The following is a 16,471-nucleotide window of genomic DNA, read 5'->3' as shown; positions in this document are numbered from 1 at the left end:
TTTCACTGTAGCCGCTCTAAAGCAAGGGCCGTTTTGGACGCTCTGGACGCTCTGGACGCGCCACACACACGTCTACATGCGTGTGTGTGTGGCGTGCGTGCAGGGGGACTTGTGTTTTGTAGCGATATTCTGTGTGATGACACGTAAAACAGTAACCATTGTGACATGATGTTGACACACGTTCAAGAAGATAGATTGGGCGATAACACTTAACTGCGGAGCGAACCTACTTCCTTACTGTTTTGACCTGTTGGGTGTCCTAGGTGTGAACTCATTGGAGTGAGGTTGGACTACAAAGACGGACCTTTGATTTGGCCTCAATACACGTTTCAATTACATTTCTAGTTATCATAGCGATTGTAATAACAGACCTTGCTTGTTGTTCTAACCGATTTTGTAATGAGTAACTACACTTTCTTTTGAGAGTAACAGTTGCGGCCGTAAAGAAACAACAGTTATTAGTCGATTCATTTATTTATTATGTTTCTTTACTTGTACATATGGTTGTAAATATATGAACATGTAAATATTAGATACGTAGTTGAAAGGGTATTCAAATGATTATTAAGGTGTAGCTTCATGTTAAGTCAAGCGTATAGAATAGAAATAGAAATGTCGTGTCTCAAGGACAAGATGGTGATGTTAATGGGTCAACGTCTGTGATGAGTTAGTGATAGTAGTTAGCTAGTTAGTTCCTAGTACACTTTAGTTTAGCCATCATCAACCCACATCTCAGTGTAAAATATGGAACAAGCGGAAGTGGTGGTGATTACTCAACTAAAGCTAAACAAGAAAGCAGATATGAGGTGATCTACGACCGTTGACATCTTAAGGAACCATGAATCAACAACAGTCCACCAACATAACAGTATTATACGTTGAAAATGAGTGATCTAATTAGCCTTGTGGTAGATGTTACATCCACATTTATCTAAATACATTTCCAGGGAAAGAAAAAAAAATCTTCTATTGAGTATTTTGAAAAACCTTGCAGGGCAAGGTTCCCATATATTGATGAACTAAAATCTAGCTCTTTATCGGTGTATCTCTATGGCGCATGACTGTGGATGTTGTGAAGAGCAACATTGTTCCCTCAAAAACACCATCAATGTCATTGATCATAGTGCGACTGTCTGTATCGGTACTGTAAAATTAAGTAGTGTGAATAAGTCATTTACTGACTTTATGACTCTTATTTGTAAACGTCTTGCAATTATCGCTATTAAAAAACGAGTTATCGTCTAGCACAGGAACGAAAGTAAACTGCTGTTTTTTCAACTGTCACACACATGGCCTCAGTCAATATTAGCCTGACATAGCCTACACACAGACACAGACACCTAGGCTACACTCACACATTCACACACACAAAGTACACAAACTGGTAACAAAAACAGCACTTTAATGCTTTAAAGGGACTTTGATTTAGGTAACATGTGCTTATGAGCAGTATTATGTTTTTCACTAAGTGGATGAAACATCACGTTTTATATTGTTTTCCTGTTGATTTGGTCAACATAGTAAAGATGTGGATATGATATGATGTATCTTACTGTTTGTCAATGTCGGTCTGTTTTGTAAAGTTGTAAGGTACAGTGTTTTTCTTATAAACTATGAATTAAAGTGCGTCTGTCTTGATTTTTAACTGGTTAATACGTAGAATATATATTTTGTCATCATATTCTCATATTAGGGTATACTTTCAATCAGGTTTAAATTAATTAAACGCAGCTATATATTGTGTATCTATTCAGACTAAGTACTATCTTTGTATGACGTTAACTTTACTTGATAACGGTGTTTTCATAAAATAACAAAGACATCTATGAAACCAAACCCTGCCGTACGCTCGGAGCTCTACTACCTTGTCTGCCGCATTCCCTATCCGTCCCGGAAGTAGTGACGTGTTCACAGTAGCCAGCTTGAGAGTTAGCTTGTTAGGTAGCTAGTTAGGTCGAGCCGGGAGTGACACAGCTGCCACATCAGGTAAGTGTCTTGCAAATTAAATACAAACCAGTCCTGAATTAAATTGATAGGTGTGTTATGTATAAGATAAGGTAGTTATCGAATAGAAAAAAAACATCCAATACATTCTCTTGTTATGGTGATACGATAGCAGTGGGATTTCTCAATGAGATAGCTTGCTTAGCTGCTGTTGCTAGCCAAGTGCAGCATCTCCGGAAGTGAGTTGTCAAATTCACGAAACCTCTGCTGGTAGTTGTAGTTTAATTTCTTAGCTATTCCACGAGTAAACATTGGAAGAATGTTGCAATATACTACACGCAGAGAAGTTCCGGTGCCAACGCTCATCGCTGTGGATTGTGGAAACTGTAGTGTTTCATTCAACAAAGCACATAGGCGTTTGAAGGAGTTCAGCTCAAATTGAACTACAACATGCATAGTTTTCGAGAAGGGGTATTTTCTACTGCTAGATGGCTAGCTATATTCCACTCGCTTGTAACCAATCGTTATTAACGTAATAATATCACTAAAGGCTCAACTAAAAGGATGACAACCTTATTCGTCATGTTCCTTCTTTATAGATGTGTTGTTAACGCTAGCTGAATTCATATAGCCTGTTGGTTTGCTGTTTGAGGAGCAGGCTAGTAATCGAGCTAATGGGAGAAAGCCCCTTAAAACCAGACAGTTTCACTTATTCCTTCGGGTATTACTAATATAATTCATTCATTTTAACAGTATAATAACCTCTAGGACCTATTTTTCCATCAACCCAGTTCTCCCCCTTCCCATTAAAGCTACCCTAGGTCCCTACATACCGCATAGCATTGACGACCTTTTGGTTATCAAGCCGAGGTATAAATGCTGCTAGTGTAGTACTACAACATGTAGTACTGCAAATTGTATGTATAACGTTACCGCTATGGTTTGGAGCATACACTGAGTCTTGTTCAGAATTGTTATACACATATTACTGATATGGATTTTATAAGACATTTTACTATCTTCCAAATATCATGGTGTAGAATCTTGTAGGCCCATGTCCTACATAAAGCAAGTAGATACGGAGATCGTGTGGCGATAGATAGGAGATAATTGAAACAACCACAACTTCCGGTGCATAATAAATACTAACATTTAATATCAATCAGTTTGCTCTCACACATTAGAAATACTGTGCTATTAAAACGATTAATTTGACAGCAAAGTGTAATGTCTTATATTCGTTCCATTTATATATATAATGCACATCTTGCCTCCACTGTTTAAATTTGACTTTGCTATTTATCTGCAAATAATCTACAGCCACAATGCGCCTCAGACTACATAAACTGCTTAAACCGGTGACTTTGATACGGAAGTTGGGGTTAGGCAACCACAGTGCATGTAAATGCCTGCAATTATCTTTCACAATTATGTGTTGGCTAGACTCATCATAAGAATAATCATAAGATGTGGTAAATACTAGAGATGTAACATGTACTTGGGTCTTTCTTCCTTACAGACAGAATGTCAGAAGGGGACAGTGTTGGGGAATCAATCCATGGGAGGCCGTCCACAATCGCTGCCTTTTTCACCCGTCTAGGACAGGTAACGTAGGGCCGACCGGGACCCATGTCATTGACAACTGTCCATCAACATTCTTTTGGATGGGTGTCTATGTTGGAAAACTGATCTGATGCTGTCATGTTGGTTTCACAAAAACATGTTTGAAAACATTGTATTTGCAAGAGGGGCCTTTCATAATTGTTTGTTTTGATAATTGGAGAATCTCTTTTTTTGGGTGCAAATAGTCTGCAAAAGCAAGGTGGTCCATTGAGGAAGAGTCGGACTAAACGGAGTTGCATATAGTAAATTCTTGTGCAGTCTGAATATCGTTACAATTTCACAATACATATTGTAAATAGGATGTTGTGATAACAATCAAACAACTTTCAATGTCATGATCTTTTCAAATGTGTTCTATTTCTTCCTCTCTTTGCTCCTCCAGATCTACCAGTCATGGCTAGACAAGTCCACTCCTTTCTACATAGGGCGATGGGCAGGGACTCTCATCCTGACGGCTGTCTACATGATCAGAGTGTACATATTGCAGGTAACTTGTAGGTTCCAACCGTTCCATAGTGTTGTTTGCAATGCTATGCTTACTATAACCTTAGGACAACGTTGGGTCAATAATCTAGTAGAATGCAGGTCTAACAAGCACTGCAGTACTGGTTAGTAATAGTGGTACTACTGGGCAGTTTTTTCAACCTGATAAAGCCACTACAATATGCCGGAGTTAAAGTGTGTTTTAACAAAGCGAAAGTAATCCCGTAATTCCTGTTCCCAGTGCTTTGCTTGGTCTTGGCTGTGTTGTAATTCCTCTTATTTTCCTTCTGCTGCTTTTCAGGGTTGGTATATAGTAACATACGCTTTGGGTATATACCATCTAAACCTGTTCATCGCCTTTCTATCACCGAAGGTGGATCCTTCTATGCTTGACGAAGGTAAGCCCAATTGAACAATGACAGATCCACTTGTTGTAATGAGGATGTGAATGACGGGCGTTCCTGACAATATGAAATGAATAGGAAAATCCTTTCTGTATGTATTCATTCACATATATGTGAATTGGTGTTGTGGTTTCAAACCTACAACACAGTGGTAAGTGAATACAAACAAAGCATATTACCTAATATATCATACTACTCAAAGTAAATCTCATTTATGTAAATTTCACACTTCAAACTATTTTAAACATGCTTTTATATAGTATAGTTGTTGTGCGCCTTGGTACAATCTACTTCAACTTAGCTTTTCAATTCTGTCTACACTGTCAAGTCTAGGGCTCTATTACGGATAGTAAAAATGGTTTAATGGGACCATGTTCTTGGATCACCCGTATTGTCTGTCCTGCAAATAAAACACATCTATTGACTTGTACTAATTGTAAACCCTCTTGGAAACCAGTCGGAACAGTCCAGTTACACAGTAGAATCCGTCCTTCCATCCAGATGGGCCATCCTATTTTTTTAAGCTTGTTCAAGGATAGTAACATTGGCTGACGGCAAGACCGGGTATTCTTGAAACCAAGAGGAAAGTGTCATTAGCTGGTTGGGATAAGAAAATCATATATTTACCACGTCCTTACCCCTTAATTACAGCAGACGATTTCTATCGGGCTATGATTTGTTTTATCCCTTGAGCGTGAAGCGAGTTTTGAATAACCACTGGGTGGACGTGTTTAACCCGGTCTCACCTGCAGATGAAGGACCATCCCTTCCCACCAAGCAGAACGAGGAGTTCCGCCCGTTCATCAGGAGGTTGCCCGAATTCAAATTCTGGTAAGATCCCACCCGAATGCCCGGCCGCCAAAGAACACCCATGGGTGAACCAATCTCAAATTAAACTCTTCACGTGGTGTTTAATGGAACGAGGGTGGTTTCACACTCTGTCTGTGTTTGTGTGTGTGTGTATTTCGCCCATTTTGGTAATTAGGAGTTTTAATGCATAACATGTACTGCTTTATACCTGGCAATAGCTTTTAATCATTTTAGATCAGCATTTTTGTGTCGTGCCACAGGTTTAATTTTGAACCTCACATGATTATTTTATGTCAAGATGCAAAACGCCCTCGTAGAGTCGATTTAGGAAGTCGACATCAGAAGTAGAGTTTGCATGCGGTTTGAATGGGTCTATGTTGTTTCCTCTTACCACAAACTATTTGAAACTTGTTTGAATAAAAGTTGCATTTAAATTGAACTTATCATCACTGCCACTGCTGTCTCTAATCACTAACATGTTGCATCTCAAAAGATGCAAAGCAAAGATTTGCTTATATCTGGGATGGGCCACATTCTTACTTGTGTAGAATTCTTCCCAGGTCAAGTAAGTATGCTCCCATCCATCTGTTTGGTTTACCTTTCTCTGGGACCCATGTTGTTGAACCCTTTAGGCTAATCTCAACTCCTAGAAATCCCTTTCCCATCTGCAGCTGGACTTTAAAAGAACCTAATGATGCAGGCAAAACCTCTGGGCTTTCCAATGCTAAAGTTGCCTATTAGTGTCACAAATATGATTGTATACATGCCGATTTCCTGTAGACAACAACAAGTCTAGTTAATCTTCAAAGTAGATTATGATTAGGTGTGTAATGTCATGTGATACCCAGTTATGGCTTAGTTATGGTTCCACGTTGTGATGCAATGCAAGTGGGTTTACGGACCCATCCACGTTGTGACTTGCGGACCCTCCTTGTTACCACAGCAAGGGCCTGACATGCCCCTCCCAAAAATTGTAAACTTGCGTCGAGGTGTCACAGTAGCAAGGGCTGTGATTGGCCGCTCACTTAAACCTGACGCAGAACCAAAACCGATTCACAACTGCGTCGAAGCGTCTGCGTAACCATTGCGTTGCGTCAACATGGAGCCATAACTGAGCCTTGGATTCACATGAACATTTTCTCTACATTTGTTTAACTTTGCGTTAATAAAATTCTGTCCATTGTGATCATATAAGAAAGACGATGTCGTATGATGTGTTGTCTTTAACGGATTGCATTTGAAGTTTGTTTTGTTTCCACACCGCCAGGCATTCGGCATCAAAAGGCATCGTCATAGCCATGATTTGCACATTCTTTGAAGCCTTCAACGTGCCAGTGTTCTGGCCCATTCTTGTAATGTACTTCATCATGCTCTTCTGCATCACCATGAAGAGGCAGATCAAGGTAGGGGAGCCCTAGTTCAACTACTAGATCACTGCCATTATACTGTCGTTGTTTTTGTTTTGTGGTTGTGGTCCACAATAAAGACCAAAAATGTAATGGTTAATTACAAACTCTACATCAACCCTAGCCAATGCTAATGATGCAGGCTGATTGCTACATTGGGTTAAGTTATTTTTTTAAATTAATATTTTCTGTATGAATTATGATTTTGAAAGGAGTCATTGTAAATATTAACAGTCTTTTTTTCTATCTTTGTCCTTTAGCATATGATCAAGTACAGATACCTACCTTTCACACATGGGAAGAGGACTTACAAAGGCAAGGAACAGGACACAGCGAAACCTTTTGCTAGCTAAAAAACTAACCTCCGATCCCTCTTCCCTTCGCCCTCCTTCATATTTGAGATTAAAACAGATCAGCCGGGGATTGAAGAGGGTCAGCAAGTTATTATTTTTTTTGAAAGGACACAATAACATTATGATTTCGGACATTTGATCCATACATGGCAGCCATGGATAATTATAGCAGTAGACTGGCTCTGTTAGTGTGAAAATGTGGCCTTTTTCGAATAAAAAAGGTATTGGGATTTCAGTTGGCCAGACTAATCTTCATTGGGGGAATTGATGGGCATTATGTCCAGTACTTTGTACAAAGCATGGCTTTTATTTTTCATAATTAGAAGCCATCTGGTAAGTATGATGTGGCCCTGAAGGAATCATTTAGCTTTGACTGTAGATTATACTTTTATTTGATCATCTTTTTTTTCTTTTTTTTAATCCTTGGTGAAACAAATCTGGTTTATTTTGATCAGTATTTTGATCCGTCATACAAAAACCGGCTTTGAAAGAAGGAATGTCTCATGCAACCTATTTTGGACCTCGTGAGGTCTTTGACTGATTTCAGATGGCTGCTTAAATAGCCATTTTACACATAACATTGATCAACAGCCCTGTATTGGATTGGCATGCAACTTTAAAACTACTAACATTCTCCTAGAATATTGTGCCGTCGTAGGTGGTTCAAGCCATTGGGGGAAATACCATTCCCTTACGTTTCACCAAAAGGACACAGGGATGCATAATTCAAGTTGAAGTGCCACTAACCCGCCGTTAGCCTAACTAGCGTATAAGCTCCGAACACTCTTAACAGAGATGGACTCTCCTGGCGTTGGGCAATCTCAGAGACTAAATTGTTGTATGATTTTATTTTGGTGGTTTTTTTTGGACACTATAATTTAGAAACCATTTTACCAAACTTGGCTGCCAGTATGCTCTTCCAGAATAGAGTAAATCTTCTGATGACCATAGTAAAAAGTAAACAAAAACACATTTGACTAAAATTCGAGTTTTCTCCAATGCTGAGGAATTTGATATTATAATGTTGGTTAAAGGTTGGGTATGGGATTTGCGAAACGCCAGCAGATTTTGAAAATACACAACTCAAATGGTCCTACCCCCTCTCCTTCAACGCTGACTCTGACTCCACCCATTCCAAGTACATGGACGTGCAATCATGCACGAGCGCGAACACAGATTCGCAAGAGCGAGCCAGGCTAGCTAGGTTGGAGTTTAGGGTTGTCTTATAGGTCCAAATGTGGATTAGCTAGTTAGCTAGCTACCGCAGGATAACAACAAACAGAAGCTTGCTCTGGGTCACAAGCTTTGAGTACGTGCATGAAGGGGTCACGCGCGGGGAGTGCAGTACGACCGTTTGATTGACGTACTTACTGTCCAATGCCACTCGGTGGTTCTGGAAATCATTGGCTGGAGTTTTTCGAGCCCTGCCCGTTCCACAGATGATTGACTTGTTTAATTTTCATGTCAGTTCTTCTAACTCAGTCGCTGTAAGTGGGTTATGATAAGTATTTCAAGTAATTTTGCAAAAATGGCCAAAAAAGAGAATTCCATACCCAACCTTTAAGATGTCCCCTTAGCTATTCTGTGTATGTAGACTAGCCGGTGTATACTCCCTTAGATTGTGTATTTTGATTGACAATGAACAATGAGAAATCATTCCAAGCAAAAATATTGTTCTCTCTTTCTTTTGCAGAGGAAACATAAGAAAATTGAGATTGAGAGCTTTTATTGTAACAAAAGGATGAAGGGGTTGGCGATCACTTTTTTTTCTGCTGCCTCCTCAGATTTTTGGGGGTCATTTTTATCAGTATGCTGGGATTAGTTTCTGTTTTTTTAACCAGAGATTCTTTTTTTCTTTTTCTTGAATACCTTCACTGGCACCATAATAGGGAATCAAAAAATGTGTCCTTTTATTTGCTTTCCTGTAAAAAGTACCATGTTTCAGAGGGTTCTCATGAGGATTTGTATATATATTTTAAAATATAAGATTGTTTTGGATTTTTTTTTTTCCAAGCATCACATGGTTTTCAACTGTAAAATCAATCGTTTGTCCTTTTGGAAATTAATGCTAGCAGAACTTGCCAATTGGGTTCTAAATTTGATTTATTTAATATCTCATTGATTGCATGTTATTGGTTCCTTGTGCTGCAGTTATAAACAACATTGATTTTAATAACTTAAATGTAATTTTTTTTCACTTCAAATGCTATTAAAGAGGCGTGTCCCATATAAAACATACATTCGGGTCTGCTTTATCCTTTGTGAACATTAAATGAAATGAGATGGGGCCTAGTAAATTAAGTTTAAACAGCAATTTGTATTTTTCTCCTATGCAACTTCAGTAGTAGGCTATAGCAACTGTAAAAAGTTGTATATTGATATGTGGGCCATGAGGAGGGAATGCAGTCTGTTATATGCTGCTGTAAGTAAGATGACCGTTGTAAAGTGGGCAGGATGGGCCAGGTTTGGAAACTAAACAACCAAAGAAATTGATAGATTCCCTGAACTTATCTGAGGAAATGATTGGTCTAAAGTCTAAATCGACTTATAATCAGAACCACTTTTAAATCGTACCTACAGCCCCTTTTTAAAGATCTTCAATTCCAGAAGCCTATATTTCCAATATGGGCGTGCTCAACTTGATTGTGAATGAGCCTGACAAAAATGCAGACCATTTCAGAGAAGTAACGGCGACATACAAGACATTCGAATACGGATACCCAGCTAGTCATTTCAAACTTCTAATAATTAATGATTATTTATTGATGGGTTAACACTTAACCAGAGGACTTTGTTATTTGAATAATCTATCAAATAGGCCTAGATCAGATGGAGAAACACGCCACAATTACCGTGGCCTTCAATTTTGCATATAGGTTTGCTCTCAACCAACAATTGTACCATTTATTAAGGCACTGACTGAAGCATAGGCCTACATAACGACATGGAAATTAACACAGCGGGTGCGTCATCAGAAGGTATTAAAGCTTGGAATATTTCAAATCGACCTCACAATGTGGCAGATATGAAGGGTTTTTCTGTTTCTATTTATTTGCTGTTAGCTCTAGGCCTTACTGTTCACCACGTCCTATCCAGATACACGAAGGAATCTTCAGAGTTTAATTTGGATGGAGATTTTTTGCTGGGTGGATTGTTCAATATCCATCTCGCCAACGGCACTATTCTGGACAGACCAGAGGCTATCGATTGCTCTAGGTAGGTTGAATGTGTAACTCATATTTCCTATCCCTGCTGATGTAATTTGCACCAGGTCAACTCGTTGAGTTTTAATAACAAGAAAATAACAGACCAGATAAGTGTTTATCCTAACTCAAGCATTCTACAACCTCCTTCTGTCTGCAGTCAGACAATTAACCGGGCCAATTACCGGAGGTTTCAAGTGATGAGGTTCACCATAGAAGAAATCAATAACTCAACCGTCCTTCTTCCAAATGTGAAACTTGGGTATGAGATATTGGACCACTGCTCACCCATTTACAACTTCCCTGGTGTATTGGACCTCATCTCATTTAACGGATCGATCCGGTTCAGCTGGGAGGCAAGTGACTACCGGCCCTTGGGCAAGGTGATGGGCGTGATCGGTGCGTCTTCCAGCGCCGACAGTCTGGCAATAGCACCGTTGTTCACGCTCAAATTAATTCCCTTGGTAAATATTTCAACCTCTAATTGGTATTTGGCTATCTATGTCTTGTCTTTAGGGAAAATTAATTGTTTAAGGACTACTCTTACCGATGGGTTTGAATATACCTCCGTGAGAAAGCAGTTCTAATTTAATTGCATAATAATTGTTCTACTACTTTCAACAGATCAGTTACGCAGCCTCGAGTTCCGCCCTTTCGTTGAGAGCCAAATATCCAGCTTTCCTTCGCACAATCGGTTCCAACAAAGATTTGGTGGATGTGATTATTCGGGTCTTGCAGCACTTCAAGTGGACGTGGGTCGCTCTCTTATACAGCGATGAGGCATTTGGAAAAGATGGTCTTGAAGTGTGCATTCACGAAGTGGTACCCACGGAGATATGCCTGGCGTACATCGCTGCAATCGATGATAACACGAATTTCCTCAATGTATTCCAACAAATAGATCTTCAGAACATATCTGTGATTGTTGTTTATTCTGTTCAACCGAAAGCGTTGGCCCTGATTGAGGCGGCAGTAGTACATAATGTCACCAACAAAGTGTGGATAGCGACAGACACTTGGTTCTTTAGCAAAAGTCTTACCAACCGAAGTGAAATTGAAAGGATCGGAACTATAGTGGGAGTCTCTGAGAAAACCGCTAATCTATCTGGTTTTGAAGACTTTATAAATTCAAAAAATCATAGTAAGCCCCATAATGTAACAGGAGATTTTGTTTGCGAACAAGATTGCAACTGTGACGATATTACGGGCAAAGACATACTTGCGGAGGAAGCCTCTTATAATTTCCAAGTTTACACAGCTACATATGCCATTGCACAGGCACTTCACAACGTGCTGGAATGTGACAGGGGCAAGTGCAAGGTCAATGGTACAGTGTACCCCTACATGGTAAGTAAACCTGTAGATGAATCATTTGCATACTTTTCTTTCTTCTTATCTTTCTATCTCTTTGCTTCGGTTCTCAAACCGAGATCAAGATGTGGTCAAAGCTGCTGTAGGCCTGTAGGTTTCGAGATTTGTAAAATGAATACAGAAGACAGCAAGACTTTGAAACTAAACAAGGAAAACCACTTTATCTTCGCTCCCTCTTTAATAGGGGTTGTATTCACGTACCCTTTGATTATTTAACATACACGATGAACTCCCTAAAACTGTCAGGGAAGAGATACCCTGATTGGTCAGAAATTAGCTGGGAGCGGTCTAACATCTAGATTGTCTCTCAAGCAGGGCAGTCAACTCGAAACATATATTCTCACCCCTCAATGCTGAAGCAAGGCTATCGGAACATGTTATAGACAAATAATAGATCTTACATTTTACCTGCAGCAACATTAATAGTCCACTTAGAAAGTTTTAATCTCAAGTTGAACCTTCTTTCGACTAACCTCACGCAATAACATTGTCTCTGTATAGGCCTATCTATTTTTATGTATGAATGCATCGAGCGATATTCTTTTTTAAGAAATCTAAGTAGCGAACATGTAATGCATGATTAGTATGGCACTGACTTTCAGTTATTGCATAACTGCATCTTTAATTATTTTTTTAACATCATTTTCAGGTTCTAAATGAAGTGAAGAAGACCAACTTGACGCTTCTTAATATGACTATTCAGTTTAACGAGTTTGGTGGATTGAAATTCCCCAGTGTGAACATATTTGTCTTGGCTAAGGGCGTTATCACGCAAGTGGGCTCTTATGAAACCAATCCCTCAGTCGTGTTGTCCATTAACAGCAGCTTGATTCAGTGGCACGCAAATGGAACGGTAAGACGATATTACACACCGCAGTTTAAAGTTTTGGAATTTACCTCCCTTAAAGACATTGAAGGACATCGTTGAGAGCAAATCTGTATATTGGTTCGATTTCATTGTGACGTAAAGGTTTCGAAAATAAAATAACGACATACACTTTGTGAAATGTATGTTTCACTGGATGTCCCCTACTCTCTGGTCCCTCCCTACGTTTCTCCGCTATTGAGAAGTGATGCATTCATAGACCTGTGATTGACAGGCACGATGGAATCCTCGAACCAATCAGGGAAGAGATGCAGAAATAAACCAGGGAACCCACATTCAACCCTAAATTGAATCTCACAGATGATTCACCATCCAATGTTGGATGGATGAATGTCTATGGCATTCCTCACAAATTACACTCAAATAATAGCACTTTTAAGGTTTGGCTGCCCATCTTCTACGGTTTCCTCTTGCAGAAGGTACCCAGGGCAGTGGCCATCTATGAAGAAACCGAGACAACAGGAAAAGCCACACAAATTTAGTACATGTTTGTTTACTTGTGTGAAAGGATTTAAGGAAGTTGTTATAGTCTCCTGCCAGAGATCTGGTGTGCAGGATAAGGCTGGACAGTTAAGAAGTTTTAAAAGTTTTGTGGATTTTATTTTGACTGTTCTCACAGGTACCTGAATCAGTGTGCTCTCCTGAATGTGATGTTGGATATGCAAAAACACCAGAAGGAATCCACAGATGTTGCTTTACGTGTGAGAAATGTAAAAATGGAACTTATCTGAACATCACAGGTAAAAAAGAGAAATTCCATGCTATCATCATATTTTAGTATACATGTTGGACTTGATATCGTTGTATTTTTCGGATTTTCTTACTTTGTCACTGTCAGGACAAAATTTAAATTGTAAAATGTATTATATTACTTCAATAAGAATGATTTCAAACGACTGTTGATGAGTGTTGAAGACTTTGGACCAAATGGAGTACATTTTATCGTGGGTCTAGAGTTGTTGCTAGTCGAAGTGTTGCAAAAAATGACCAAAAACCACCCAACCTCAGAGTAATAAATCTTGTTCATTTGAGTCAGATCCTTCTTCCACCAAATAAATAAACGCCATAACCTCCTTCTCTGTGACTGACTGCCTACTCATACATTTCCTTCATAAACAGCCGACGCCTATCGCTGCCAGGAATGCTCCATATCTGAATGGTCTTTGGCCGGAAGCACATCCTGCCAGCTCCGCTCGGTGGAGTACATCCCCTACTCGGACCCCATGGCCATCCTGATCATTGTTGGCGCCATGATTCTGGCGGCGCTCTCGCTGGCCATCGCCGTTCTCTTCCTCGTCCACCACAACACGCCCGTGGTCAAGTCTGCCGGCGGCCTCATGTGCTTCATCATCCTGGTCTCCCTCGCCCTGTGTACCATCAGCATCTTCTTCTACTTCGAAAAGCCGTCCACCGCCAGTTGCATCCTGAGATATCTGCCCTTCGTGTTGTTCTACACCGCCTGTCTGGCGTGCTTCTGGGTTCACGCCTTCCAGATCGTCTGCGCCTTCAAAATGGCCGCCAAGTTCCCCAAGTTCTACAGTTTGTATATGAAGCACCACGGTCAGTGGTGGCTCATCGCGCTGCCGGTCCTCCTGCAAGCGGGACTGCTGACGACCGGCTACACCTCCAGCCCTCCCCATCCGGTCAACCAGACCGACCTGTACCCGGACAAGATCCTACTCGCTTGTGGAATCGGTCATTCTATCCTCTTCTCCATGTCGGCCATCTTGCTCGCCTTCCTGGTCGTCCTCTGTTTCGCTTTGTCCTACATGGGGAAAGACCTGCCCAAGAACTACAACGAGGCCAAGGCAATCACCTTCTGCCTGCTGCTGCTCATCCTCACCTGGGTCTTCTTCCTCACAGAGTACACCATCTACCACGGCGAGTACATCCAGACCCTCAACGCCCTGGCCGTGCTCTTCAGCCTATACGCCATCCTGGTCTGTTACTTCCTGCCCAAGTGCTACATCATCCTCTTCCAGCCCCAGAATAACACGCCGCACTACTTCCAGGAACTTATCCATGATTATACCAAACAAATCAGCAGCCAGTGAAGAGGGTCCCTCTTCATTCGAATTCGAATATAGTCTAGAATGTTTTTTGTATGCTCTGTTTATTGACACAAGAGGCCGCCCTAGGAACACTGTGTTGTTTGTGTGTAGAGGCTGTGAATCAATTGGATGACAAAACTAGGATTGCTTAATTAACTAATCAGTTAGAGAATCAGAGGTATCCACCGAAGCCAGGGATGGGCAACTGGCGGCCCGCGGGCCACATACGGCCCGCATCCTCACTCAGTCAGGCCCGCACATAATAAACGAGTAACAGAAAACTTGGTTAAGAAAGAAGAGAAGCAGAGTATCTGTTCATAGAATTCAAAGGCCAACCCATGTGTCTAGTTTGCTTAGAAGCGATATCAGTCATGAAAGATTTCCACTTAAGTCGCCACTACAACTACTACAATTGCCCTGAAGTTAATATCATGCTTGTTGGGTTGGAGTTCATTGAGTTGTTGCACTTAATGTTGGGCCACTGTTTTTCAGTTTTGTGACATCTTTGAATGATGATGTATGTGAGCCCTTTGCACTGCTCAAAATACTAACCAATCATGTGGCTGTTTGAGCATGGAAAACATGAAATGAATGTATGTTGGTTCAATCAACATACCATGCATAGGTTATGAATCTGGAAGATTTTGTAGGTAGTGGCCATCCCCAAAATGCACCAGAATACAGGAAATCATATCCAACAAATTCAAAAATGTGTAGCTTCTCTCAGTTTACGTCTAGTTGAATTGCAGTCACATGGCCCTCTGATGGTGATGATGAAGAATTGTGGCCCTCTTTATCATGAAAGTTGCCCATCCCTAACCTAAGCAGTAGCATTACGGATTTTGTAGTATCGTGAGCAGGAAAAACGTTTCTATATTTAAATTATGAATTTATTTATTCCACACAAAATTATCAGCCATAATGTTTGGTCTCTTTAATTTACTAATGCATATATTATGGAAATGCTTTACGTTTGCTTGATACCCAGGATACTAACCTCAAAATACTTAAACTCTGTGGGGTTTAGTTTAGTCTACTTTCAGTTTCTTCATAGGCTCGGCAAAGAATTGGCATTTGAAGGCAATTAGAATTCTGACAATTATTTTGGTTTTGAATTTTGATGTATCTTGTAAACATTTTGTATTTTCAGTCTAAAGGAACTACTGTGGGAGGGAATACACACGTTTTAAATCCCGACTCTTCATTCAAGTATAGAGAATGTTTCCAAGGGGAAAACGTCTTTGTATGGTAAACGAATATTTCATTGTATTTGGGGAACTGTATCTCTGATGAATAAACTTAATCTAATCTTAAAGTGGTTCATTTGGTCGTGTTTTATTCTCTTGGCGTTTGCAAAATGCCTTGACCTACCACCAGGGGGAGCCACAGTCACTGCTATTTTATTTAGAGCAATCGATCTTTCAACCAGGGTAGAATAGAAATGCAAATTCCTGACCGACAATGAATCCTATTTTAGTTTATCCTGACCTGTCACTAGTCCTGATATCTTAGAATATTCGTAATGATTACTATTTATAGTGTGTTGGTTATTGAAGATTATCCTTGCTTAGATTATTTTATTATTTCAATTTTTAGAGAAGTTCCTGGTGTTTTCCACCAGGTAGAGATGGAGCCGTCTGAGCAACGTTCTAAAGAGATTAAATGGACGAGCAGCAGGTGTGCAAGAGATGTTTTAACCGCGATGGATTTAGTTATGGACATATAATAGACGGCTGTGTTTGATGCGGTTTGCATATCGTTTTGTATAGTTAGTCTACGTGTCTTTCTATACAGTATCATTTCTGAAGGATATATTTAACTGTTATGTAAAATTCCGATGGTGTGTGCCATGCAGGCCAGTGAAGGTGTTTATGTCTGGTTTTCCAGCCAATGGTCTAAATTTGCAATAGAAACACACAAAAATCTTTAATCGATTG

General features: G+C 40.1%; 4 protein-coding genes across 5 annotated transcripts in view; all 4 read left to right on the top strand.

Annotated features, from left to right (window-relative positions):
• The window catches only part of tp73 (tumor protein p73), a 20,725-nt gene extending 19,099 nt beyond the window's left edge, over nucleotides 1-1,626 (top strand). Inside the window, exons 12-13 of the mRNA XM_060060029.1 lie at nucleotides 1-30; nucleotides 153-1,626. The exon at nucleotides 1-30 is cut by the window's left edge and continues 539 nt beyond it. The gene's annotated coding sequence lies outside the window, so the exon portion shown is untranslated. The remainder of the gene's footprint in view (nucleotides 31-152) is intronic.
• Nucleotides 1,627-1,829: 203 nt separating this feature from the next.
• Nucleotides 1,830-9,261, top strand: rer1 (retention in endoplasmic reticulum sorting receptor 1). 2 transcript variants are annotated; one of them, XM_060051534.1, is made up of 8 exons: nucleotides 1,830-1,986; nucleotides 3,464-3,549; nucleotides 3,950-4,054; nucleotides 4,352-4,448; nucleotides 5,207-5,285; nucleotides 6,532-6,667; nucleotides 6,931-6,985; nucleotides 8,717-9,261. In XM_060051534.1, the coding sequence occupies exons 2-8, from the start codon at nucleotides 3,469-3,471 to the stop codon at nucleotides 8,725-8,727; spliced, it is 564 nt and encodes a 187-aa protein (XP_059907517.1). In that variant the 5' UTR covers nucleotides 1,830-1,986; nucleotides 3,464-3,468; the 3' UTR covers nucleotides 8,728-9,261. The 2 variants fall into 2 exon arrangements, with proteins under 2 accessions (XP_059907517.1, XP_059907511.1); XM_060051528.1 differs by having other exon boundaries at nucleotides 6,931-9,261.
• Nucleotides 9,262-10,612: 1,351 nt separating this feature from the next.
• On the top strand, nucleotides 10,613-12,399 carry LOC132463778 (taste receptor type 1 member 1-like). Its single transcript, XM_060060028.1, has 2 exons — nucleotides 10,613-10,690; nucleotides 10,851-12,399. The coding sequence occupies exons 1-2, from the start codon at nucleotides 10,613-10,615 to the stop codon at nucleotides 11,811-11,813; spliced, it is 1,041 nt and encodes a 346-aa protein (XP_059916011.1). The 3' UTR covers nucleotides 11,814-12,399.
• Nucleotides 12,400-12,540: 141 nt separating this feature from the next.
• Nucleotides 12,541-14,720, top strand: LOC132457283 (taste receptor type 1 member 1-like). Its single transcript, XM_060051516.1, has 2 exons — nucleotides 12,541-13,223; nucleotides 13,603-14,720. Exon 2 carries the CDS (start codon nucleotides 13,707-13,709, stop codon nucleotides 14,535-14,537), a length of 831 nt encoding a protein of 276 aa, XP_059907499.1. The 5' UTR covers nucleotides 12,541-13,223; nucleotides 13,603-13,706; the 3' UTR covers nucleotides 14,538-14,720.
• Nucleotides 14,721-16,471: the final 1,751 nt, after the last annotated feature.

This window comes from Gadus macrocephalus, chromosome 1 (genome assembly GCF_031168955.1).
Source record: "Gadus macrocephalus chromosome 1, ASM3116895v1".
In the NCBI taxonomy this organism is placed as follows: Eukaryota; Metazoa; Chordata; class Actinopteri; order Gadiformes; family Gadidae; genus Gadus; species Gadus macrocephalus.
Note: the sequence above shows the minus strand (reverse complement) of the source record. Positions and strands in the feature narration are given on the sequence as shown.

Excerpts from the sequence above, each read along its gene's own strand:
- rer1 (XM_060051528.1), top strand. The coding sequence starts at position 3,469 with ATGTCAGAAGGGGACAGTGTTGGGGAATCAATCCATGGGAGGCCGTCC. Across the intron at positions 3,550-3,949 it reads TTTTCACCCGTCTAGGACAG|ATCTACCAGTCATGGCTAGA; the intron begins GTAACGTAGGGC and ends TTGCTCCTCCAG. Across the intron at positions 4,055-4,351 it reads TCAGAGTGTACATATTGCAG|GGTTGGTATATAGTAACATA; the intron begins GTAACTTGTAGG and ends GCTGCTTTTCAG.
- LOC132463778 (XM_060060028.1), top strand. The coding sequence starts at position 10,613 with ATGGGCGTGATCGGTGCGTCTTCCAGCGCCGACAGTCTGGCAATAGCA. Across the intron at positions 10,691-10,850 it reads CGCTCAAATTAATTCCCTTG|ATCAGTTACGCAGCCTCGAG; the intron begins GTAAATATTTCA and ends TACTTTCAACAG.
- LOC132457283 (XM_060051516.1), top strand. The coding sequence starts at position 13,707 with ATGGCCATCCTGATCATTGTTGGCGCCATGATTCTGGCGGCGCTCTCG.